The 24,720-nt window shown below is 36.3% G+C and overlaps 1 protein-coding gene across 1 annotated transcript; it reads right to left on the bottom strand.

Moving 5' to 3' along the window:
• Positions 1 to 6,136: 6,136 nt before the first annotated feature.
• LOC140837278 (uncharacterized) lies at positions 6,137 to 13,552 on the bottom strand. The gene is made up of 9 exons (XM_073203388.1): positions 13,210 to 13,552; positions 10,922 to 11,272; positions 10,613 to 10,828; positions 9,131 to 9,780; positions 8,527 to 8,629; positions 8,388 to 8,441; positions 8,198 to 8,301; positions 7,570 to 7,778; positions 6,137 to 6,967 (listed from the first exon to the last, which is right to left on the bottom strand). Exons 1-9 carry the CDS (start codon positions 13,468 to 13,470, stop codon positions 6,330 to 6,332), a joined length of 2,586 nt encoding a protein of 861 aa, XP_073059489.1. The 5' UTR covers positions 13,471 to 13,552; the 3' UTR covers positions 6,137 to 6,329.
• Positions 13,553 to 24,720: the final 11,168 nt, after the last annotated feature.

Below are 24,720 nucleotides of genomic sequence, written 5' to 3'. Positions count from 1 at the left end.
GGCAGCACAAGACAGACAGGCCAAATATGCCAATGTTCGACGTAGACCATTGGTATTTGAAGCAGGAGACCGAGTATTCTTGAAAATTTCACCTTTCAGAGGAGTTGTCAGATTTGGCAAGAAAGGGAAACTGTCTCCACGATACATCGGGCCTTATGAGATTCTCGAGAAGATAGGAGATCGTGCCTATCGACTCGCCTTACCGCCTTCATTATCTGGGATACATGATGTCTTTCATGTATCGTTATTAAGAAAATACCTTCCTGATGCTTCACATACTATTCAACCAGACGAGGCCGAACTGGACGAGACGTTGAGCTATGTGGAAAAACCGATTCAGATTATTGATCGTAAAGAAAAACAGCTCAGAACGAAGAAGATTCCACTTGTGAAAGTTCAATGGACTCGTCATGGCACTGAAGAAGCCACTTGGGAAACTGAATCAGATATGAGACAAGAGTTCCCGGAGTTATTTCGATAATGTAAATTTTTGTTATACAGTTTTGTATATATACTCCTTATTGATACAAAATGCTTTTGATTTCGAGGACGAAATCATATCTTAGGGGGGGAGAAATGTAAGGGCCAAGATCTTGATTCTGTTAATATAAGATTTTAACTATATTAACATGAGATTATTGAAGTTAAATTAATGTGATTATGGCTGAGCCATTACGAGATCAAATTGGGCCAAGCATATGATTTACATAACTTGGGGACAGAGAGTCTGTTGCCCGAGCGGTAGTTTTTGACCGCCCGAGCGCCAGTGTTCATCAAGTAATTGTCGTGGGCAGAAGATTTGGCGCCCGGGCGGTAGTTTTTGACCGCCCGAGCGCCAAGGGTGCACTTTGAAAATGCTTGGGCAGAGAGGGCCGCGCTCGAGCGGTAATTTACCACCGCCCGAGCGCGAGACGTGTTGTATAGAGATTAAGACATTTGGCTTGATGCATGCGCGATATATATATATATATATATATATATATATATATATATATATATATATATATATATATATATATATAACAATCGATTTCAGAAGGAAAAAAAACGAAAGAAATTGAGAAAAGGTATAGAGAATTTGTGGGAAAAATCCTTCTGCCTTTATATTTCGACCCGTCCGTCCAAATTTAAATCCGAGTACGGCACCGTGTTCCTAGCAACGACAGCTACTACAGGACATAAGTTTTGTTACGTTTTGTTGAGATTTGAAATTATGCTATGTCTAGAATCAGATACGATTCATATATAGTGTTCTTGACATAGTAGACATCATAGAATCTAAGTCAGATTAAGAAACAGATTGAGTATGGAATTGTTATAAATTTCAGAGGTAAATTGACTGCGATGTGATGTCAGATTTGTACGGTGATTGATTGTAAATTATTGGAATTAGTAGATACGGGATTGGTATCACCTGTATCGCGGGATTGTACTATTGTACCGTCAGAATTTAATTAAGACAGAAATATTTTGATTCAAATAGAATATTGATACAGTATTGATATTGTCATTGCCAGATTTAACAGTGACAGACTTTGAATCAAGACTTTAATTGTATCAGATCGACAACAAGAAAGGTATAAATAAATGTTGATTCGGGATTGCACAACTCAAGTTAGGTTTGACTTGAGTTTCCCTAAATCACATATTTTATTTATTGCATTGATGTTTGCAGATTATCAGATTGATATGTTTAAGTCTATTGAATGATAGCAAAGTCAGAATTTGAGTCTAGGGCAGATCAGCCTAGATAGGGCAGAACGCCGAGTCTTGGACAGAACTGCTAAGACCCTAGACTTGTGGTATATCGATGAGCTTAGATGTAGACCGACTTCTATTGTAGACATTCGAAATAGCATGCCCAAGTCTAAGTCTTTGTCAGAACTGCTCAAACCCTAGACTTACGGTGTATCGATGAGCTTAGATGTAGATCGACGTCTATTGTAGACACTCGATACAGCATACCAAAGTCTAACTTAGATCGGGATCCCTAGATTAGAAATAGGATCAGATCAGATCACGAGTCATTGATTCATGTAGTCAGATTAGATACATGTGTTGATGTTTGTTTATGCTTTTATATATGTTTTATATGATTGTATGTATACATTGTTTATACTGGGATATTTGTATCTCACCGGAGTTATCCGGCTGTTGTCTTGTCTGTATGTGTGCATGACAACAGGTGGGACAGGTACATGGTCACAGAGGTGAAGAAAGATCGAGTTAGAGTGGAGACTACGGACTTGGACTAGAGATAGGGTTTAAATACTTGATAGTAGATATTGAACCTGAGTATGTATGATTGTATATTTTATCAGATTTATACTTTTATACTGATATGTATAGGAGTTTGATTCCATTACCTTCCGCATTTAAAAAAAAAAATTTAGACCCTGTTTACTATAATTGATTAATTAGTCCCAATCATGATTAAAAAGATGATTAACGTCCGGGTCCTCACACTTTTCCTCTTCTGTTATGAAAGCAAAACATTTTTTATGTTTCATTTTCACTCCTTTTCCTTCCCCCTCTTTTTATATGTTCAACTCGTCCATTTTTTTCTTTTTTTTACTTCCATTCAATTTTTTTTAAAAAAAAACATAAAATAGGGGAGAGGAAGACTCAAATATATAAGATTCAATTTTCTTGATTCTTTACACGTTCAATTTTCTTCAGATTGATACCTATTAGAAGAACTGAATATGAATTCCATTGATGAGAAAAACCAGAGCTAAAGCTCTGTATTGAGGAATACAATATGAAAAATGAATCAGTTAGTTAAAATGGCTAGTGCTACTCTATTTATAGAAGTCGGAATCAACACTTAGTTCTAATACTCCCCCTCAAGATGTGAGTGAATATTGTGCACTCCCATCTTGATCAAAAGTTCCTTAAAACGCGAGCAAAACAACGGCTTTGTGAACAAATCTGCTAGCTGCGATTCTGAAGAGACATGCATCAGCTTTATGACTCGTGCCAGCACTTGTTCACGCACAACATGACAGTCGATGTCAATGTGTTTAGTTCGTTCATGAAATACTGGATTGGAGCCGATGTGTATAGCAGCTTGACTATCACAAAATAACGCCGATGGCTCATCGTTCTTGACTTTTAAATTTTTAAGCAACTTTCTAATCCATATGACTTCACAAGTTGCTGCTGCCATGGATCTGTACTCAGCCTCGGCAGAAGATCTCGAGACAGTTTGTTGCTTCTTGGATTGCCAAGACACCATAGACTCTCCAAGGAACACACAAAAACCTGTGACTGATCGGCGTGTGTCAATGCACGAACCCCAGTCCGCATCTGAGAAAAACTTAAGTCTCAAATCAGAGATACTTTTATAGAGTAAGCCCTGTCCAATTGTTCCTTTTACGTATTTTAAAACATCCAATGCTGCTTCCATGTGGGATGTACGTGGCTTAGAAACGTATTGGCTCAGCTTGTTCACTGCATAGGTCAAATCCGGACGGGTAATTGTAAGATATATCAAGCATCCAATCAATCTTCTATATGTGGTGGGGTTAGAAATCAACTCTCCATCCTCAAAAGAGAGTTTAATGTTTGCATCCATAGGTAGACCTTAGTTTGCAGCCAAGAAGACCAGCTTCTGTGAGTATCTTTAATGCATAATTTCGTTGACAAATTGAAATACCATATCGTGACCTAGCCACCTCTATGCCCAAGAAGTATTTCAACTCTCCCAAGTCCTTTAATCGAAACTTGCTATCAAGATACATCTTTAAATCATTGGCCTCTTTCTCGCAGTTGGTGGCAATCACAATGTCATCAACGTAAACCAACAAGGCAACAAAAACACTTCCTCTTGTCCGTAGAAATAAGGAATTATCAGCATGAGATTGAGAAAAGCCTATGTCCAGTAATCTATTACCCAATCCTGTCGTTGTATGGCAGGAACAGAATCAAATAGAGAAAAAATACCGTTGAAACAGGACACTAATGGCTCTTGCTGTTGTCGATCCAAAGTGGAGTTATTCATTGTTTGAATCTTCGAACTTAATAGTTCAATAAGCTGATTACACTGTCCATGTGTAAGGGAATCAACAGAAACATTGGAAGTGATCTCTGGAGAAGCATAAGTCTGACATGATTGTGCAGGTGCCTTCCCAAGAACTGATTTTGTCCCAAATTTAGGGTGACCCGGGGAAAAGCCATGCAATTTGTAGCACTGATCAACTGTATGATTGGTATAATTGCAATAAGAGCAAACCTTATCACCTTTGCTTTTGGGATTCAAAAATTTCTTGGTAGTATTCGTAACTGCAGAAGCACTTGGCACAAATGAAGCAGCGATGTTTCTAGTTGTAATAGACCTTTGTCTTTCTTCCTGAACTACAAGAGAAAACACCTTAGCGATGACAGGAAGAGGATCAACTAACAATATTTGTGCTCGTATCTGTGCATAAGACTCATTTAGCCCCATTAGGAACTGCATAACACATTCCTGATTATGATAATTCACCCAATCTTTCATTGATCCACATTGACATACTGAAGCAGGTTGATAATCTTTCAATTCATCCCAAAGTGTCCGTAACTTTGTGTAGTAGGAATTGACACTTAACGATCCTTGATTAAGACCACTGAGTAATTTCTTAATCTGATAAATCCTAGGAGCGTTGCTCTGTTGAAAGCGATCACGCAGATCGAGCCAAACTTCATGGCAAGTCGACATATACATCAAGCTATCAGCAATTTCACGAACAACAGCATTTAAAATCCAAGAAGTTACCATACTATTGCATCGATTCCAAGCACCGTAGAGCAGATCATCAGGTGAAGGACGAGGTATGGAATCATCCACAAAACCTAGCTTATTTTTAGCAGTTAACGCCATGACAATAGCTCTGCTCCAAGTGTTGTAATTCGAGCCTGAAAGAGGATGAAAAACGAGAACGAGACCTGGATGATCACCGTTTTGTAGGTAATATGGATTGCTCGAGTCTTCAGCAAAGGTGCGATTGACGGAAGTATGATTTGCATTGTTATTAGTCGCTTGACCACCCCTTTCACCATCTTCAAAGAGAATCAAACAAATTGAGAAGTGGAGCAGGTGGTGTGAAATCGAACTGAAAATCAATTGAGATCGAGCAGGAGAGCATCGATCGGAATTTTCTGTTTTTGCTCTGATACCATGTTAATATTGAAACTTGGACCTAACTCAACCCCAAAAGCTAGCTCAAGAGGGGAGGATTGTCCAAGCCAATATATGGAACTCCAGGTTATTTATCCTACCAATGTGGGACAACTAACACACCCCTCTCACGCCCAGGAATGAACATCTGGAGCGTGGAGTTTTACAAATGACCCAATTATGGGCAGAACGGGTGGCCTAATTATAGACAGTCCAACACATAACGGTGGAACCTGGGCTCTAATACCATATTAGAAGAACTGAATATGAATTCCATTGATGAGAAAAACCAGAGCTAAAGCTCTGTATTGAGGAATACAATAAGAAAAATGAATCAGTTAGTTAAAATGGCTAGTGCTCCTCTATTTATACAAGTCGGAATCAACACTTAGTTCTAATAATACCTAGTTTTTAGAGTGTTTTTTTAATTCGAAGCACGCTATGTTCAATTAAAAAAAAATTAATATTATTAAAATTGAAAAAATAAATATGAAAGATTAGTTATAAGATGACTTTATGGTGTTGGTCCATAATTATATAGTATAGTATAGAAGTACAAATTATAACGAGATAAAATGATACAATAAAAATTGGTAAGATATAGTTAAAAAAAATGAAAAGATAAAAAAGCGGAAAAAAGATTATTTAAAAAGAAAACTGGAAGAATTAGAATATAAAGTTACTGTGTTCCTGTGTTTTTATAATTATAAAATTACAATCATTTATAAAATAAGACTATTTTAGTCAAATTATTTTGTAAATTAAAATTAGTTAGAACGATTGATATAATATAAATATTTTAAAATTTCAATTGCATGACTCCAAAATATGGCCATCACATGATTGTGAACATTAACCACTCTAATTTTTATATTATTAAATTATATTCATATTTGCACATACTCGTAAATCCACTTCAAATTAAATTTATCATCGCACATAAAATTGATCGTTCGTCGGATTTCTTTAATAAAAAAATTATGTCATCCTACTAAATACAACATACAGTAAAGTGCCAAATTAATTTATCCTACACGAGTGTGCCATCGACTAAAGGAAAGGGTGTGGATGTGCATACATAAAAATGGTTGCGAAAATTTCAAATACAACTATGTAATCCTCATTTAGAAACTACAGCAATCTTCGACGAACATGACTTTGTTTTAACGTACTATGTAGGCAAAGTTCTAAGCAGACGAAGGGCGCGCGTCCACTGCGGCCCTTGAGAAAGCACGATTTTCTTCAAGATTGGAACAGCCCCGGCTGCTACAATCACAGCATGGTTCTCGCTATCCATTCCTAGACTACAAAGAATTTCTAAGCTCGCCTCCTTAGCTCGGTCACTACCGATTTCCATCAACTTCACCAATGCAAAAATCCCGCCTTCCGAAGCAACAGCCCGGGAAGAATCCATCAACCCTTCTGATATTATCCTGTTGAGCTCTAAAACAGCAGCTTGTTGGACTTCAGGGAAGGATGAGCTTTGGATCTGTAGTATCAATCTTGGGATCGTCTCGTAAAGAGTTACTTCCGTACTTATCGGGTTCTCAAATCCTGAGTAACGCCCTGACAATGAGCTGAGTTTAACAAGGGATGCGGCGACCCTGTCTTTATAATGAAGAGGGGTGTCAGAAACAAGGATAATGCGAAGAAGTTCCGTTAAATGGGGATAATTTACGGTTTGGCGAAAGTGGTCGTGGTCTAGTAATCGAGTGAGTAATCGGGATGCTGCAGATACTGCTTGGCCAGCTTCTTCAAGTTCCAGGGAGCGTAGTTCGGGCTGTTTGCCCTGGGCGTCGTCTTCCGTTTCTGTGAATCGGTTTATACAGATTAGTATAAACACGATAGAAAAGAAAGTAAGGACTTTCTCATCATTTATCGAGTTCTCTACTTCTCAAGCCAATGGCTCAATTGTATAAGCAAAGTTCATAACAAATCAAAATCCTGAAATTTCAGCAAAAGTGGGGAATTGTTGGGGAGGTGAAAGGTCTAAAGTAGCAGGTAACTGTCGTAAAAGCTACTGTAAAATCTAGGGATTTCCACTATACCACAACCTTTAACTGATAATAACGAAGAAGAAATCTTTTAAACTATAAAGTTGCCCGTGACACAAAGGTACTATGTTATCGAGGGTGTTACAAAATGTCGGATGATGCCTTGAGCTCCATTTCCCAACCCTTATAGTCAATATATTGACTCAAAAATAGAAATAACTGTTCGACTCATTCAGAATTTCACGCATACTTCAATCATAATGTATTAACAAAGGGAAAATAGATGTTTTCTTCCTCGCAAAATCTTGCAGTTTTCACTCCCCTAAAATTTTCCATGATTACCCAGACATTATTTTGGTATAATCACACGTCTCATAATACTTTCATGCCTCTCTAGCAGTCAATTTTCTTTCATACCTGTCAAAGATTTTTGTCGAAAAACTGCTTCTAGACCAGATTCAATATCTGCTAAGACGAGCTTTTCCACACAAGGTTTGATCATGGTAATAAACTCGATGATTGACGAAGCTTTTCTCTGCAAATCTGGATTTGATGTCTTCATTATATCCACTAGGGAAGTAAAGACAGTGGAATCAACAAGCTCGTTCAAATCAACGGTCTGTCCACTGTCAAAGAACTAATCTGCATCATGAAATGGCATCTAAAATGCAATCTCATATTACATCAGTAACATAACACCGGATTTTGGGATGATTATTATACCATATAAAGTTCTGAACATGATACTTTCCTTAATAATCTACGTGGATGTCTAGTATACAAGAAAAACAACTCAAACGTTGGAAGTCATACTTTACACTTTCAATGCAACAACTCAATACACGACATATTAAGACGAAAGTTGAAGTAGTTTATAAATTAATTATGCAGCTAAATGTACCTTAAGTCATGTATGATAATTTTTTTCTTTCTCATGCCTAAAATTAGCACAATCTTATAAAGAGGACAACGAGGCAAAAAGCCAGAACATTTTAACCCAAAATTTCCAATGTCTGTTCCAATATTAACTCAAGAAAATACAAACCTGGGGGACGATTTTGATGACACCGTGTCATTCCCCTCATCTGATTTTGGATTCCCAGTCTCATCCCATCCATCTTTTGAATTATTGACTGTTCCATTGAAAACCTGAAACATCGATATTCAAAGAAAAGTTCAATGAGAGCAAAAGCTGCTGAGTTCCCTGAAAAGCACTGGTCAAAGTAGCTACATACCTTCAACGTTATACCTTTGTTGGGGTCCAAAATCCGAGTAAGAATGCTCAGAATCTACAGTTGAACACAACAATATCTCATATTTTGGTAAAACAGATTAAATTGTGTTCAATATAGGAAAAGAAATCAGTTTAATCACCATTGCAATTAAGCTCTGAGATGTCTCTAACTTAGAATGCTTCAGCAAATTTATTAGAGGATGCAAAACGCCTTCTGCTTCAATTTTCTGGCATACATCATTGCTGGATTGTAATGCATACACAAAGTTATATCAGCCAATTCCCAGTGGATAAAGTGCATCAACAGATTAATAGAAGTTAGAACTGTGACTCATAGAAAAAGTTGGCCTAAAACTGACTCTTTAGCATTAAAAGAAAGAGAAAAAGTATGCAAAGAGAAGTTCATTTCACGAAAACAGAATACTAGGACTTTTGCCTTCTGAAAGAATAAAAACGCAATAAAGTCATGAAGCAGTTGGGCAAATGAGAGATCATAAATTTTTTAAGAATATTATAAACAAATTTCTAGACCTTTTTCTGTTTCTGGACTAATTATGTTTATGTTTCTCCAGTAATAAGTTCATCCAAATGGTAGTTTAGTTATTAGTTGTGTATGGAGAAACAGAAACAAATATAGAGATACATCTGATTTTAAACCTCCCAGACAAGACCAATATAGTCAGCACTCAGCACGCAGTTTGATTACTTGATATATGAAAACATGAAAAAGAATATGAATTTTACCTGATGGACATCTTGTCCAAGGCTTGAAGTACGGCCAATCTAATAGTGTCACTTGAATGATTAATTAACTGAACAAGAAACTTGAGAGCACCAGCTTCCATAAATGAAATCCGCATATGTTCATTGAAGGATGCATCGGCAATAGACCTTGCAGCTCTAGCAATAGCTGACTCATCTTCAAGTCCAAGAATTAAAACCAATCGAGCGACACCATCTATCCATGGCAAGAGTGTAAACCTCTCATTTGAATTGCAATGGTTATCAGATTTATTATCAAACTCCATTTCTATTGCACCTATACGGGCAAGAAACTGCTGTTGTGTCCGTCCCGCCAAAGCGTTAATCTTTGCCTCATCCAAATCGATAATTTTTTCCTGAACATTTAATCCGAGCAGTAGTTCTGAAGCACCATATTTAGAAGGACCTTTTGATGTCTGTTCAATCTCGGTACCATCGGGTAAATAAGGCCATGAGTACAATGCTGGTCTGAAAGACTTGTAGGCAGCTGTCCCAATCAAAGGGACTAACACTACACCCTCCTCCATAACAAGTATCCTATTATACTCATCTTTAGCAAATTCCAACAAAGCATTTCTCGCTACCTTTCTGATGACTTTAGATTCTTCAAGCTCAAACTTCAAGAACTTTGCCTGCATAGTGCATATAAATAAGTTCTTAAAATTATTAATTCAGATTAAAAATTATCAATATCACAAGGGGAAGAGCACATCAGTTTTAGTTGATGCTGTCATTCTCTAGTGACAAAACACTACTTAGACCACGATTTTGATTCCATTTTCATGTTATAGTAAATATACCAACTAGAGAAAAATGTAACAGGAAAGCAAACAGAGGTTTACTGTGACCAGGGGGTACATGATTCTGTAACACCAATCTGAAACCATAATCACCAAAACCAAAAAATCTGAAAGTTCACTTCAGTTTCAAACCAAAATGGCAAAATGTGGTTCAAAACATATAATCAATAGATCAAAATGAAACTGAACCATATTCCACTGTTGAGGGCTAAACCCGAACATATATCTCTTCAGGTCAAACTTAAGCAGTTTCTTTAGACGAGAGTGTGTGTATTGATGTCATCAAGAAAAAAGAACTACGTTATTATGACTTCTATAATTGATATTTGTAACTTTATTTATAAAATATACTGATTTTTTTCTCATTATATCAAAGTAAATGTAATAAATTTCTCTGATAATAAAAAAATTTGGCTCAAAAAGATAGAAGGATGATATAGTGACTTTGAAACATAAGTGTATTTTATTATTGGTTGAATCAAATTATGTCGCATGGCCATTAGTCCATGCAAAAAGGAAAAAAACAGAGAGTTGGGCCAAACTCTTTCTTTATTATCTAACCAAACTTTTCTTCAGTTTTCAAGACATTTTTTTAAGGTGTCAATCATGACATTAGCAGAAAAACCCCACAGAAAATTCCAAATATCAAGGAAGGAATCCTCACCAGTTTAGGTATAACACCAGCTTCAATCATTATTTCATGCTCTGAATGGCTCAATGCCAAGTTAGCCAAAACTCCACCAGCAGCCTCGATAACTTTCAAATCTTCGTCCTCCAAGAACTTGACAAGTAGAGGCAGGATCTCGGAGCTGGTAATTCTCGCTCTAACCTTCCCATCTACAGACAAGTTCCACAAAGTACATATACTTTGCTCCTTCACCTGCAGGCAAAAAAAAAAAAAAAAGAACAAACAAGAGATCAATCCTGATCATTAACCACAATGCCAAATATAGTGAACAATATTCTTCTTTACCTCAGAAGACAAGGGACATCGTCTCAATAGGCCAGTCATCTCTTCTACTGCAGCACTCTCAGCAACTAAATCTCGATAGACATTAATTGCGGATATAACCCGTAAAAGACCAGCAGCTGCTTCACACGCAGAATCAGAGTCTAATTTTAGAAGGTTAACTATGAGATTTACAGTGCCACTAAATCTCATAATGTTGTCAACATACTCCTTGCCACCAAGTGAGTACTTCCACAGTGTCACAACAGCCTGTTCTCTATCTTGAGGATCATTATCCAAACCTAGCATCCGGACAAACATTGCGATATAACCGTCATTCCAGCTGGATGAGCTGTCCTTTGAAGTATCAACATCCTGAAATCATAAGATGATAAGAAATATCATCCATTGCATGCAAAGGAACCCCACTTCAGCATTATGATCAATCCAATTTAAAGAAGTCTGTTACCAAATAAAATGTAACCAAATACATGCAAACAAACAAACATACTTAGCATATAACTTTGAACCAAAAAAAACAAGATGTTTAACAAATGGCTGCATTTAGCCACAACATCCCCTATATGTATTAGATCTATAACCAACTCAGAAACAAAGACTGAAGATGAAATCTGTACTTTGAACATCATATCCAAAGTCAAAACATGTTTTACATTTTATTTATTATGTTCTATGAATCTATAACATGAAAAAATATAGTATAATATGACTTGATGGTAAAATGTGAACCCATGTACTAAAATCTTCATGAAAACTGATAGAGTGGAAAAAGAGATGAATGAGGGAAGAATGAAAAATTTCCAGTATATTTAATAAAGCGGACGATATTGTTCAAGAAAGTGTTAATAAGCATGATCCATACAATCACGAAATTAATGCTCTTAGTTTCATTAAGGCCAGTAAGCTGTGGAATAAACATTAGAAACTGACTACTTCAATATAGGCAGACAACCCATCACTCTAAAACGGAAGCCTTTTGTTAAACTTTTGATAGGTTTAATCATTTGTTAAAAACAGAACCCTGACAGCATATCCAGATATGTGGTTCACCCCATGACTATAGAAGCAATAAATGACACCACAAACCACCAGCTATAGCTTCAGTACATATTAAGAAGAGGCTACCACAGTTCAAAGCAGTCTCCTAGTTCTATAACAACCAAAAGTCTGAAGAAAGTGATGGCTAGAATAGAATCAAAGAAACTCAGGCAAATGATAGACTGAAGAGGTCACAAAAAAGTCTCGATTGAGCAGCAAAATGATCTTTTACTGCCACAAAGTCTCTATTATGGCAAGAAAATAAAAATAAATTCTCTTAGGTCGCTTTTTGATGACCACATTTAACTTTTTAAGAGGAATTAAAATCAAAGAATTTGAAAATCTATTTATCTGAATTTGTGGTTACGTCATTTCCAATTCTTTCAAATATACACAAAAATACGTAGGAGGAAAAAGCATGGAAATATTTTGCTATTTTTTTCTGCCTAAACATACGCAATGAAATTGAAAAGTACTATTTGAAACCAGCTGATCCAAACGTAGCCTTAGGGTCCAGTTGAATTGAAGTTTTCAAAATGAATTGGTTCCAAAATCATTAACATTCGCCATATTTGTTTGGATGATTTTGGATTACGTGAATTTGATATTTCGGCCCATCCATTCAAACTTGTTAGGAATCAACATAAATGATTTAAAATTCTCACAAAATGGAGTTACTGCAGATTACTGATTATCCATCAATTCTTCCCCCATATCCAAATCATTCCATCCAAATGCAACATTAGACTGCGACCAAATGGATATACGTGGTTTCGAGGAGCATATATAAAATCAAAATATTTAAATGTTCATTTATTGAAATGACATGTACTTCAATGGCCATTTCAAATTCTTTCAAAGCGCCTAAAAAAACTTGCAAGGTAATGGCGTAATTCGAACCAACAAAATTTTTAGCTCCAATATATACAATGTTGAGAACTCCAAATCCACTAATTTCAAATCCATCCATCCCTATTCGCCCTTGAAACATTTCAGGAATGACATTGGATGCATCGATCAAAGTTCTATGAAACCGATGAAATGCATCCCCCACAATCACTACCGCAAAATTCATAATTCCAAAAACAAAAAAGCCAACTATCCAAAACACCATTAGTATCACCATAATCGAATTCATACATGGAAGTCACAAATGCCCAAATACCTCTATTTTACACGAGTACTAACACATACAAGCTACATAACAAGAAAGACGAAGACCATAGTGAATTTTCACTAAGGAAATAACTTACAGAAGAAAATGGCTGTTCTTTGGCAGAAAAAATTTCAACTCCATCGCCATCACTGCAAGCTCTTGTCAACACAGAAAATCTACGGACGCCAAAGGGTTTAGCGAATTTGTGAGGAAGACAATGGTTTCTTGAAGTAAGGAGAGTATTCGTGGATTTTTTAGCTGAAAAAACTTCGTCCCGAGAATCAAAATGCGAGAATTTCTGCTGTCGAAGAAAATTGGGTGGCTTGAATTTGAGATGGGATGGTATTATTAACGCCATATTATGGTTACAATTTTCTGTAGAATTACAAATATGGATTGAAAATTGAGGGTTTTAATAATCTTGATGGTGTTTTTGGAGAAGCAGTCCAATTTATTTTTCCTTAAAATTAATTTGGAATAATAAAGTTTTATAAAAAAGCCAAAAATCATAATTTCATCCTTTTATTTTTATTAAAGTGTTTTTTAATATGAGAACTCGCTGTCGCTATTATTTGATGTTTATTGGATAAACTCTTAAACTAACACAATAACTTACAAATAATGTTCGTCGAATAAACTACACTCGACAAATCATGTGTGACAAACTCATCCAAAAATGTCTTGGTAAGAAGAATCAAATCATGATCATTAACTAATCTGTAATGTCCGAAAAACCAACCTACGTAAACTGATTGCATGTAAAATTATTTTAATTACTTAATTGTTTTATTTAATTGATTTTAAATTCTAGCATGATGTTTAGTATATGATTAAATGTATGATTGCATTATTAAATGATAATATGACATGATTACATGAAATTAAGGATTTTACTCGAATATTCGATAACAGGCAGGGGAAAGAGACCGGGGAGGACCAAGACAAGAATATATATTTTGATTTAATTGATGGCAATGCTTCCTAATATGGTTTAAAAATTATTTAATTTTCTTAAAAATGTTGGATTTCGAATTATTTTACGAATCGAGCTCGATTTTTCTCGGGAAGCCGGTTTTGGGCAACCAAGGAGTTTTAAAAGATCAAAAATGTTGGGGATCGATGTAGAGTTTAGAGGGGGGGTGAATAAACTCTTCTCCTTTGATGATAATTTATGCAAAGGGTGCTAAAATCCTGTTAGAGATTATAGCTGTTCTTGTTCAATAGTACGTCCAGCAGATCATAATTGAAAGTGCGGAAACAATCTGATGGAGTAAGGTGAAAGACAGTAATAGCAGTAGGTAGTAACACAGTAGTTGTTTCTGGAAGTTCGAAGATAAAATCTTCTATGTCTCCCTTTCTTCTGTTTCCAGAAGGTATCACTAAAAGACTTTGGTTTACACCCACTTCAGCAGGACTTATCTATTGCCTAATGAAACTCTTAGCAACTCGATACAATAGTTCAATATAGCAATGTTCTGGAAAAGACTCTTTTCCAGTTTACAAACTCTTCTACACAATATTATAAAGTGTGGCTTGAAGAGATGAAGAAACAACAGTACAAAATGATCTCCAAAGATCAGATATAAAATATGATGCGTGTACTGCTTTTCTGCAGGTTTGATCTTTTGAAGATAGTGGAAATTTCGTGGTTGCTCAATGTATCGTTGAATAGATAAAAATGATCAACGTTGTTACCTAAATGATTTTGATCCATATATATAGGTAACTTGAGTCCAACGTCTATAATCAGATATTGTCTCATGTCCTCTGATAAAATCAGCTTTATTACCGAAATAGGTTCCTGCATAAGAGTTACAAAACAATCAGTCCTGTTTTATACTAAAATCGGTAAGGCGTACTAAATAACTTAGTATATCATTTAATGGTGCAATAAATTCTTAGTACTAGATAAGATAACAGTAACAATTAAGATTGAAACAATCGAGTAGAAGGCCGTTAAGTGCTGATCCAGTAGAACTAAGTTCTGCTAAGCCGTTGAGTATTACCTAAAGTACTGCTTCTGATAGAGCAACTCAAAAGCTACTGTTTTGCATACTCTATTGGTTGATATTATTCCTACTGGTTTTAATACTTATCACCACAATAAAGTTAAGTCTAACAAAAAATATTATTTTTGAGAAACTTATTTTATAAACTTTTAGTTTTAATTAAATAAGTGTTACTGGGCACAATATAATTAAATTAAATAGGCCCAATTACCCTTAAACTTGCAAGCCCAAAACTAAAGCCCATTAGCTTGTTAATTAAATATATAAATAAGTTATCATGTCTTTCAAAACACGACAATTTAACCTTGATTTAGCCTAAATCACACCTTGTACACACCTAATATTTTCGAGAAATAGGAGGAAAGAAAAAGGGCTTGTGTTCTTCGTCGTCCGGTCGTCCAATGTCGAACCATCGTCAAAGATCGTATATTCGAGCGTTAGAAATGCAAATGCACTTTCTCTAAACTTTTTTAAAACATCATACAAATCATAATATACGTGTGTTAATTGATTATGCATGAAAAATACGTGGGTTCGATTATTTTACGGTATGATACATATTTTCAAAGTTTTTACAATTTTACGCTTGTTTTAAAAGAATCATTATGAACCCAACGGACACGCTGCCAAAATATGATAAAATTGAAGGGAAAACCACGCAAGACAACCGTGGGCAACAAAGTAGGAAACATAAGTTTGAGTTGGCTTGTGTGTTGTCTTCATGAGTTCGGTTTGTATGCATGTGCACAGGTGGCTCGACCAAGTCTGGAGGTTGGGTCCTAAGAGTCATGGTTAGGTCCTAGGAAGAGTCCTGGGAGGGCTAGGGCTCGAGTCATGGGCTGCGGAAGAGTCCACGTGAAGTGGGACTCTTCCCCATGCGTTGTGCACTGCTGGGCTTCGGGAGGGGGCTGCAGCGGGGCTAAGGGTGAGCCAGGGTGGTCCATCAGGGTCCTACGATGATGGGCAGGGGTCGGGCCAGGGGCTAGAGTGGCTGGGTTCGACATGGCTCGAGCCAAAAGAAAAAAACGTGGGATCATGAGGGAAGCAAGCACGCAGGCTGCTGCTGGTTGCTGGTGGCTCACGCACGGGGTCCAAGGCTTGGGCTGGTCTGGGTTAATTCTGGGCGAGGTATAAGGATGGCTGGGGTGTGCTGGGCTCGGCGGCTGCTGTTGGGGTAGAGTCCTAGTTAGGCTACAACTCCAGAAACATAGGAAGGGTGGAACACACAGGCTGTTGAACTTTTCAGGCGGCTTGTGCGTGGCTCAGGGGCTCGGGCTGGGGGTGGCTTGGGTCTGGGACTGGTCTAGGGTCAGTAAAGGTCATGGGTGGTCAAGTGGTTAAGGGCTGGAAGAGTCCTAGACTAGATAGAAGTCCTAATGTTCAAGGAGTCTCACGCACACACACATGCAGATTCTGTAGCTCGGTTCCAGGAGGGTTTGAACACCTCAGGGGCTGGTTATTTGGGCTAGGCTTGGTCAGGAGGGTGTCTAGATGGGTTGGTTCATGTTTGGCACGAGATGGCTCGACCATGGCTCGAGTAATTTGGGAGATGGCTTAGTGTGTTGGAGTATGGGTGAAATTTGAAAATTAAAAGACTAAAATTGGAACCATGGGTACACGGGTGTGGTTCATGGCTTACAAGGGTAGAATAAATAATAAAAATGTTATGTTTAAAATTTGGGATCAAAATAATGAGTTTTGGATTTATTCGGAATTTAATTCGTGCACGAAATGTTATTTAAAGAATTAATTGAAAAGCCTAGTTTTATGCTTTATAAAATTATGGAAGATTTTATTTAAGCTTAAATAATTATTTGAGGTAAGCCCATGTCTTTAAAAGTGAGAAAAAGATAAAATATAGAATTTTTATGTCCAAAGACAAAACAGTAATTTTACACTAGGAAAATACTTAAAAGCTTGGCAGCATCCCGAAGGATCATAATGCATGTTAAATGATATTTTATGATTTAAAATGATGATTTTGATGATAATTATGTTATTTAACGATTTACTGTAAAGCTGTGCAAATTATACTGTTTAAAATGCTATTTTTGTAAAGTTATGCTATTTTATGATTTTAAAAGGAAAGAAAAAATATTTTGAGGGATGTGAATTAACAGTAACATATGATATATGATTTGTGGAGGATCCGTTTATGTGAGGACGGTGAACTTAAAATTTTGTGGGGATGACGTGAGGGCCAAGGCCCTAGAGGGACCCCGTTTATGGGCCAAGGCCCCAGAAAGACCCCGTGTATGGTATAAGGCCCCAGAGGACCCCGACGATCGTATTTCCACGGTGGAGCCTAGTGCACACCTCATGAGCCACGTGGATCTGAAGAATGATCAGTCGACCAAATGATTAATGCTAGTCGCTTTCAAGGATCAAACTTCACCCAAAATGATATAAAATCTTTATGATTAAAATGATTTTATGATATAAGATTTATGATGATGATTAAAGCTATTTTTAAAATGAGTTTAAAATGATTTATTTATGCTTAAAACTATTTTTAAAATGATTTATTTATGCTCAAAAGCAATTTCAAAATGATTTATGATTAAATGATTTATTTATATTTAAAATATATTTTTAAATAAAAGTATGTTTTTTAATGTATGTGATTGTATATGTATTATTTGCTATCTATGTTTAGAACTGTTAGAATTAAAATTATTGTGGAGATGCTAAGGAAAAACCAGTAGATGTTGGATTAGTACAAAACCAGTAGAACCAGTAGATGTTGTAAAACAGAAGTACTTGTATCGCGCAAAATTGTTAGCATGGAGATGCTAAGTAAAAACCAGTGGATGATGGAATAGCACAAAACCAGTAGATATTGTAAAACCAAAAGTACTGGTATCGCGCTAAAAACTTGCTTGAATAATTTCTTAGCTAAAACCAGAACTAGAAGGATACAAAATTCGAAATATACACTAACAGAACCTTGCGTATCTCAAAGTCTCTAAAAATTACCGTTGATCTATTAACGTGATATCAACATTTATTGCTTCATTAAATGCTATACAAGAACATTTAAGACGGTATACCATTTTTGGTATAAACTGCGACTGATTACTTTTAATGTATTCTGCAGGGTCCATTTTAAGCAATAAAGCTGAAACACCAAAAAGAAAAGAGTCGTTCAGTTTTTGAACGTTGAATAGAGCCTATATATGGAGATGAAGAATTTTGTGGAGAAATACGATACATTGAACAAAAATTTGAATTGAAAAACATCATTCGAGCATTGTTAGAACTTTCAGTTATCTAAAGAGCTCAACACTGAAAAAGGCAGCACACGCTTCATTGCATACTATTGATCATTGAGATCATATTGTGCTAGCTACTTCAGTTATATCTTCTTAAGCTATTTATTTCATCAAATCATTGATAGAAGAATTTGTAACTGGAAAAGAGTCTTTTCCAGAATTTACGATCATTCAAAAAGTTGAGTTGTAAAGCTAAGAGTTTCAATAGGCGAAGGGCAAGTCATATGGAAGTGGGTGTGTACAATTGTTGTGTTGTATTCACCAAAGTTTTTTAGTGATACCTTCTGGAAACAAAAGAATATTCATCTTCGAACTTCCAGAAACAATCCTTGTGCTATCTACTGCTTTTCGGCTTTATCATTTTTCAGCCACTAACCAACAGATCGTTTTCCGCACATTATCTTGTGATCTGCTGGTCTTTATACTTGAACAAGAATCGTTAAAATCTCTAACAGGATTTTAGCACATCATTCGAAAGAATTTAATAAGTTGGCCATTGAGTTTATTCAACCCCCCTTTCTAAACTCAACCCGATCCTCAACAAGTGGTATCAGAGCAGAGTTATTCTTGTTCTGAAAAATATTTAACAGACATGACTAATTTCAGCAAAGTTCCAATGTTCTCAAAAGAAGATTTCGATGATTGAAAAATCAGAATGCACGCTCATCTTGCAGCTCAAGATGATGACATGTGGTATGTATCACTGATGGTCCATTAAAGATCCTAAAGCAAAATCCAGCTATTGCTATCACCGAAGGTGCACCTCAGATGCTTGAAAAACCAAGATATGAATGGACAAGTGAGGACAAAAAGAAAGCCAATCTTGACAACGTTGCGAAGGAAATTTTATACAAGAGACTCGATAAAAATACCTTCAGCAAAATCAAGATGTGCCATACTGCCAAGGAAATCTGTGAAAAATTAATTCAAATCTGTGAAGGAAATGAAGAAACAAAGGAAAACAAACTGTCTGTAGCCATGCAGAAGTTTGAAAATATGAAAATGAGGGCTGGAGAAACTATGAATGAATTTGATGAACGATTCAGCAGCCTCTTCAATGAACTCTCAGCTCTTGGGAAAGACTTTGGCAATAGAGAAATTGCATTAAAGGTAATGAGAGGCCTGCCCAGAGAATGGGACGTCAAAACAATGGCAATGAGAGCTTCCAAGGATCTCAACAAGTTAGAACTACACGACTTGTTCTCGGATTTAAAGGCATATGAGTTTGAACTTGAAGTTCGAAGTGGAGAAGAGCCATTAGCAAACCCACCAACCAAAGCTCTCGTAGCTACTTCTAACTCTACTTCTACAGTTGCTCCAAGCTCATCTTCTGCTACTGCTTTAGAGAACACTTCTGAGAGAAGTGCTGAACAGATAAGCAATGACGCAATGTCATTATTTGTTAAAAAGTTTTCCAGATTCATGAGAAAGAATCATAGAACATTTCAAAGTCCCAACCGCAATTTCAAAAAGGAATAATCACCTAGTGATATGTTATGCTTTAACTGTGGAAAAGTTGGACACTTCATTGCTGATTGTCCAAAACCAAAGAAGGATGACCAGAGAAAGAAGGGTGTCAAACGCAATGATAAAAAGACCAGAAGAGACAGGAAGGCAAAGATTGCAGAAGAAAGTAAGTCCAAATGGGCAGACTCAAGTTTTGAATCTTCTGGTTCTGAAAGCCATTCGAGTGAAAGTGATGAAGATGAGATCAAATGTCTGATGGCGAATACTGATTCAACCTCGACATATGGAGAGGTATTTGACTTTGATTCTGATGAATTTAAACGCACTGAGTTAGTCAAAGCATTACACGACATGGTCGAAGAGTATTCTAGACTTTCTCAATCATTTGAGGAAGTTAAGATCGAAAATCAGGACTTAAAGGATCATAACAGTAAGTTAACTTGCTTGGAGGTAGACAGCTGTAATGATTTACAAGTTGAGATGAGTAAATTAAAAACGGAGAATGAAAGAGCAAAATCAAATTACCAGAAGATGCTTTCTGAAAACCAGAAGTTATCACTACTGGTAAATGCTTGGAACAAGTCTTCTATTTCACTGGAAAAGATGCAAGAGTTGCAAAAACAATCTGGAGACAGGAGTGGTCTCGGATTTTGTAATAATGAAGGCGCTTCTGAAACAAATACTAAGCCAAAACTGGATATATGCAAAGGGAAGTATATTCACTTTGTGAAATCCAGTGTGGTGCAGAAACCAGAAGTACCTACTGTTTCAGTAGAAAGGAATGTAAATCAGATGAACAAAAGGATGCATTATGGTCTGGGTTATGTTGAACCTAAGGAAAAAGTTGACCAGAGTTTAGAATCAGAAGAGGATTCAACTCAGGAAGACAACCTCCTATGAAGGTTAAAAACTACCAGTACTACAATTCTAGACCTGTTCAGAAGAGATACAGGCTGGACAACAGAAACAGAAGGGAAGAACAACATACTAGGATGCACAATGTTATAAACAACAGACCTTTTGTTGCACACACCTCCATGGATATCCGAAGTACAAAAATTGTACAAATGTGGGTTCCAAAGGGACTAATAAGGCTTGGACCCAAATAGATTGGGTACCAGATACTAAAATTTGTGTTTGCAGGAACAGGTGAAGAAAACCAAGATCAATAGCTCAACATGGTATTTAGATAGTGGATGTTCAAGACATATGACTGGACATAAAAGTCTACTATCAGAAGTAGTAAGTTGTGCTGGACCAGAGATAACCTTTGGGGATAACTCAAAAGGTAAAACCGTGGGTAAGGGTAAGATTATCCATGGTAACATCACTATTAAGGATGTGCTCTTAGTTGAAAATATTTGTTATAACTTGATCAGTATTAGTCAATTATGTGATAATGGATTTTCAGTAGCATTCCAGAAGCACACTTGCACAGTTAAAAATGCTGATGATTCTACTGTTATAACCGGAGTAAGAAAAGGCAACACCTATAAAATCTCATGGAACATAGATCATATCATTGCTCCTACATGTTTAGTTGCATCTAAGTAATAAACACTGGTTGTGGCACAAAAGATTGAATCATCTAAATTTTATGTCATCAACAATCTCAACAAGCAGAACTTAGTCGATGGATTGCCAGACATAAAATTTATTAAGAATCATGTATGTTCTGCATGCCAACTTGGTAAGCAAGTAAGATCTAGCTTCAAAAATAAAGGCAGCAAATCATCCTCAAGATGTTTAGAATCATTACATATGGACTTATTTGGTCCAATCCCTATCATAAGCTTAGGGGGAATGAGATACACCCTTGTTGTTGTTGATGATTTCTCTAGTTAATGCAGGACCAGTTCGAGATGAGCATGATGGGAGAATTAACATTTTTCTTAGGACTTCAAATCAAGCAACTTGATACTGGAATCTTCATAAACCAAACTAAGTATACAAAGGAACTACCGAAAAAGTTTGGGATGGAAACATGCTCTGCTGCTTCCACTCCTATGAGCTCATCTACTAAACTTGATAAAGATGAAGGGGGAATTTCAGTAGAGGTAACTCAGTATCGTGGTTTGATTGGTTCATTGTTATACCTTACTGCCAGTAGACCAGATATCATGTTTGCTGTTTGCATTTGTGCTAGATTTCAATCAAACCCTAAACAATCAAATTACATTGCTGGTAAAAGAATTTTAAAATATCTTAAGGGTACTCAAAATGTAGGCCTCTGGTATCCCAAGGACTCGTCGTTTCATCTTATTGGATACTCAGATGCTGATTATGCAGGATGTAAACTGGATAGGAAAAGCACAAGTGGTTTTTGTCAATTTCTTGGTGATAGGTTGATCTCCTGGTTTAGCAAAAAGCAGACTTCCATAGCCACGTCTACTGCAGAAGCTGAATATCTTGCTGCTGGAAGCTGTTGTTCTCAAATACTTTGGATACAGTAACAAATCAAAGACTATGGAGTTCAAGCCTCTGAATGACCTATATTTTGTGAAAATACCAGTGCAATTGCTATATCACATAATCCAGTACTACATTCCAGAACTAAACACATTGATACCAGACATCATTTTATCAGATATCATGTGCAAAAGAAGAACATTCGTCTGGAATACATTCCTACTGATCAGCAAGCAGCAGACATTTTTACGAAACCTCTGCCCGAGAGTAAGTTTTCTTACTTTCAAAATACACTTGGATTGATAGATTTAACTTGATTATTTATCATTATCTGATATTTTGGCTTAACTTTTCCTCTGTGATTATTCAGTTTTTAATTTTGCAGAAGGTAAAAGCTGAACGATAGGGACAATCAGTAGACATAATATTTCATTAAAGATAATAGAAGCGGGGGCGTAAATTTCTCACTTCTGTTTTAACGTAAACTCTCCAGGATGCCAACCAAGTGGTCAGCTCTCCAGTAGAGGTACGTAGAAACTCATCTGAAAAAGCAATCTTTTTCAGAGTCTTTAGCTCTTTTAGGAGCATGGGAAGGTAGACGCCATCATCAGAGACAACGTCTGCACTATCAGCACTATGGAAACGTCGATAATATTTCGTCATCATTATCAACTCCTTGGTGGAAGATGTTCGCCCACTCTCGAAGTAAGACTTAAGCTACTGGATTTTAGTCCAAGTAGCAAGTGTCTTCTTCAGCACCTTGTCCTCTATTGCCTTCTTTCTTGCAGCGGTCACCTCCCTCATGAAATCATCAACCAAATCAGGACTATTATCTCTTGCCATTTCTCTTAAGAATGATTATCTGGTTTACCCCATGTTCATATTTATAGATGAAAACCAGGGACCAAAGCTCGAGAAAGTCTTGACTACAGTAGATATATGAAACATCCCATATCAAGCTATCATCGTTTTAGTTACCAAATTGCACTAATTTAGGTGGAAACTTTATTCTGATCTTCTGTGATTCTGTGTCAGATGCAAAAGGTATATTGTCTCATTAACAAAACTAGGCTTTCTTTAGTTTCCAGTAGAAGCTATCTTAAGACGACTTACTTCCTTCTGAATTTATTCATTTATTCATTTTACTCTTCTAACATTGAGTTGTTTGCAGAAAGGAATAAAGGAATATCAAGTACTTCAACTGATATTCTATTAAAAATTTTCCAGTATATTAAACAAAGCAAAAGTTACAGAAATCCCAAGACAATCGAAACGTCTTCTGAAATTCTAGACTAATCAAGCTTATGTCTTTAATAATATCAACAACTTATAGTATCTTTGCAAAGTACTTCAGCAGAAGAAGGAAAATATTTTTCGAAAAGAATCAAGCAAGCTTGGGTCTTCTTAGCACTAATGTATAATCAGATACTTTACAGGGCATCATAGATGATATCAGCTATATCGATCCACCAGCACTCTCTTATTGCATTAGCATGCTTCTAGAAGAGATCGATGCTACATATCAGTATCAATGAAAGCAAACAATCTTTTTGACTGTTGATATTACAACTCCAGGAGTATGATCCATGGATCATTATGTGCAGACCGACTTTTTCCAACATCTTCTTAGAAATCGCAGCAAGCTGTCTTCTGAACATTCTTGCTTATGTTTCTGGATCAGTTGTTACCTCTTCTTTCATTTGATTTTTATGTTTACTTAACCTTGTTTAACCCTTGCAGGTATTTATAGTGATATTCAAAAGAGACAAGGATTCTTACGACTGTTCAAATTCAATGGTTTAAATTGAAAGATTGCCAAGAGTCGTTTAGCATTTAATATCCATTACTACTGCATTTATTGAGGGGGAACATCTTTATGGCATTTATATTAAAAACTGATTTGTCTTTTCGATAAAACAGTATATCTACCAGAAGTTGTTGAAGTGCTGCATTTGTTTCAGCACCTTATCCACTTCCAGTAGATATTATCATAAAATGACAAATCAGCTTCTGTTTATTTAGCAACCGCCTCAGACAGCCCGCCAATTTTTTTAAAATATTTTGAAATGAGTAGAGTAACTGACACTTTTGTCTCTCTCTCTCTCTCTCTTCTAACATATCGACACATGTCCCTATGTTCACTGACGGCTGTATATTTTGCTTTAACCGTTCATTTTCTTTTCTTCTTCACTACGCTTTACGAACTCAGATTATTTCATTGTCTCTACTGCTTTTTCGCATCTACTGCTAACATACTTCTATTCTCTCTAAAATTTAGAAATGGCCGCAGATTATACCTTGAATGCTTATCAGGTGAATTTTGATTCTGTTCTCACTATTAAGGATGAGAATCTTGTCGACAAGATGTTCAAATCATTGGAAAAGACTGGGCTTCGAATATTCTTGGAATCGCCTGCCGTTATCTACAAATCTACTCTTCTGGATTTCTAT

Source organism: Primulina eburnea, chromosome 7 (assembly GCF_022965805.1).
Source record: "Primulina eburnea isolate SZY01 chromosome 7, ASM2296580v1, whole genome shotgun sequence".
Classification (NCBI taxonomy): Eukaryota; Viridiplantae; Streptophyta; class Magnoliopsida; order Lamiales; family Gesneriaceae; genus Primulina; species Primulina eburnea.
This window is presented reverse-complemented; position numbering and strand designations above follow the sequence as displayed.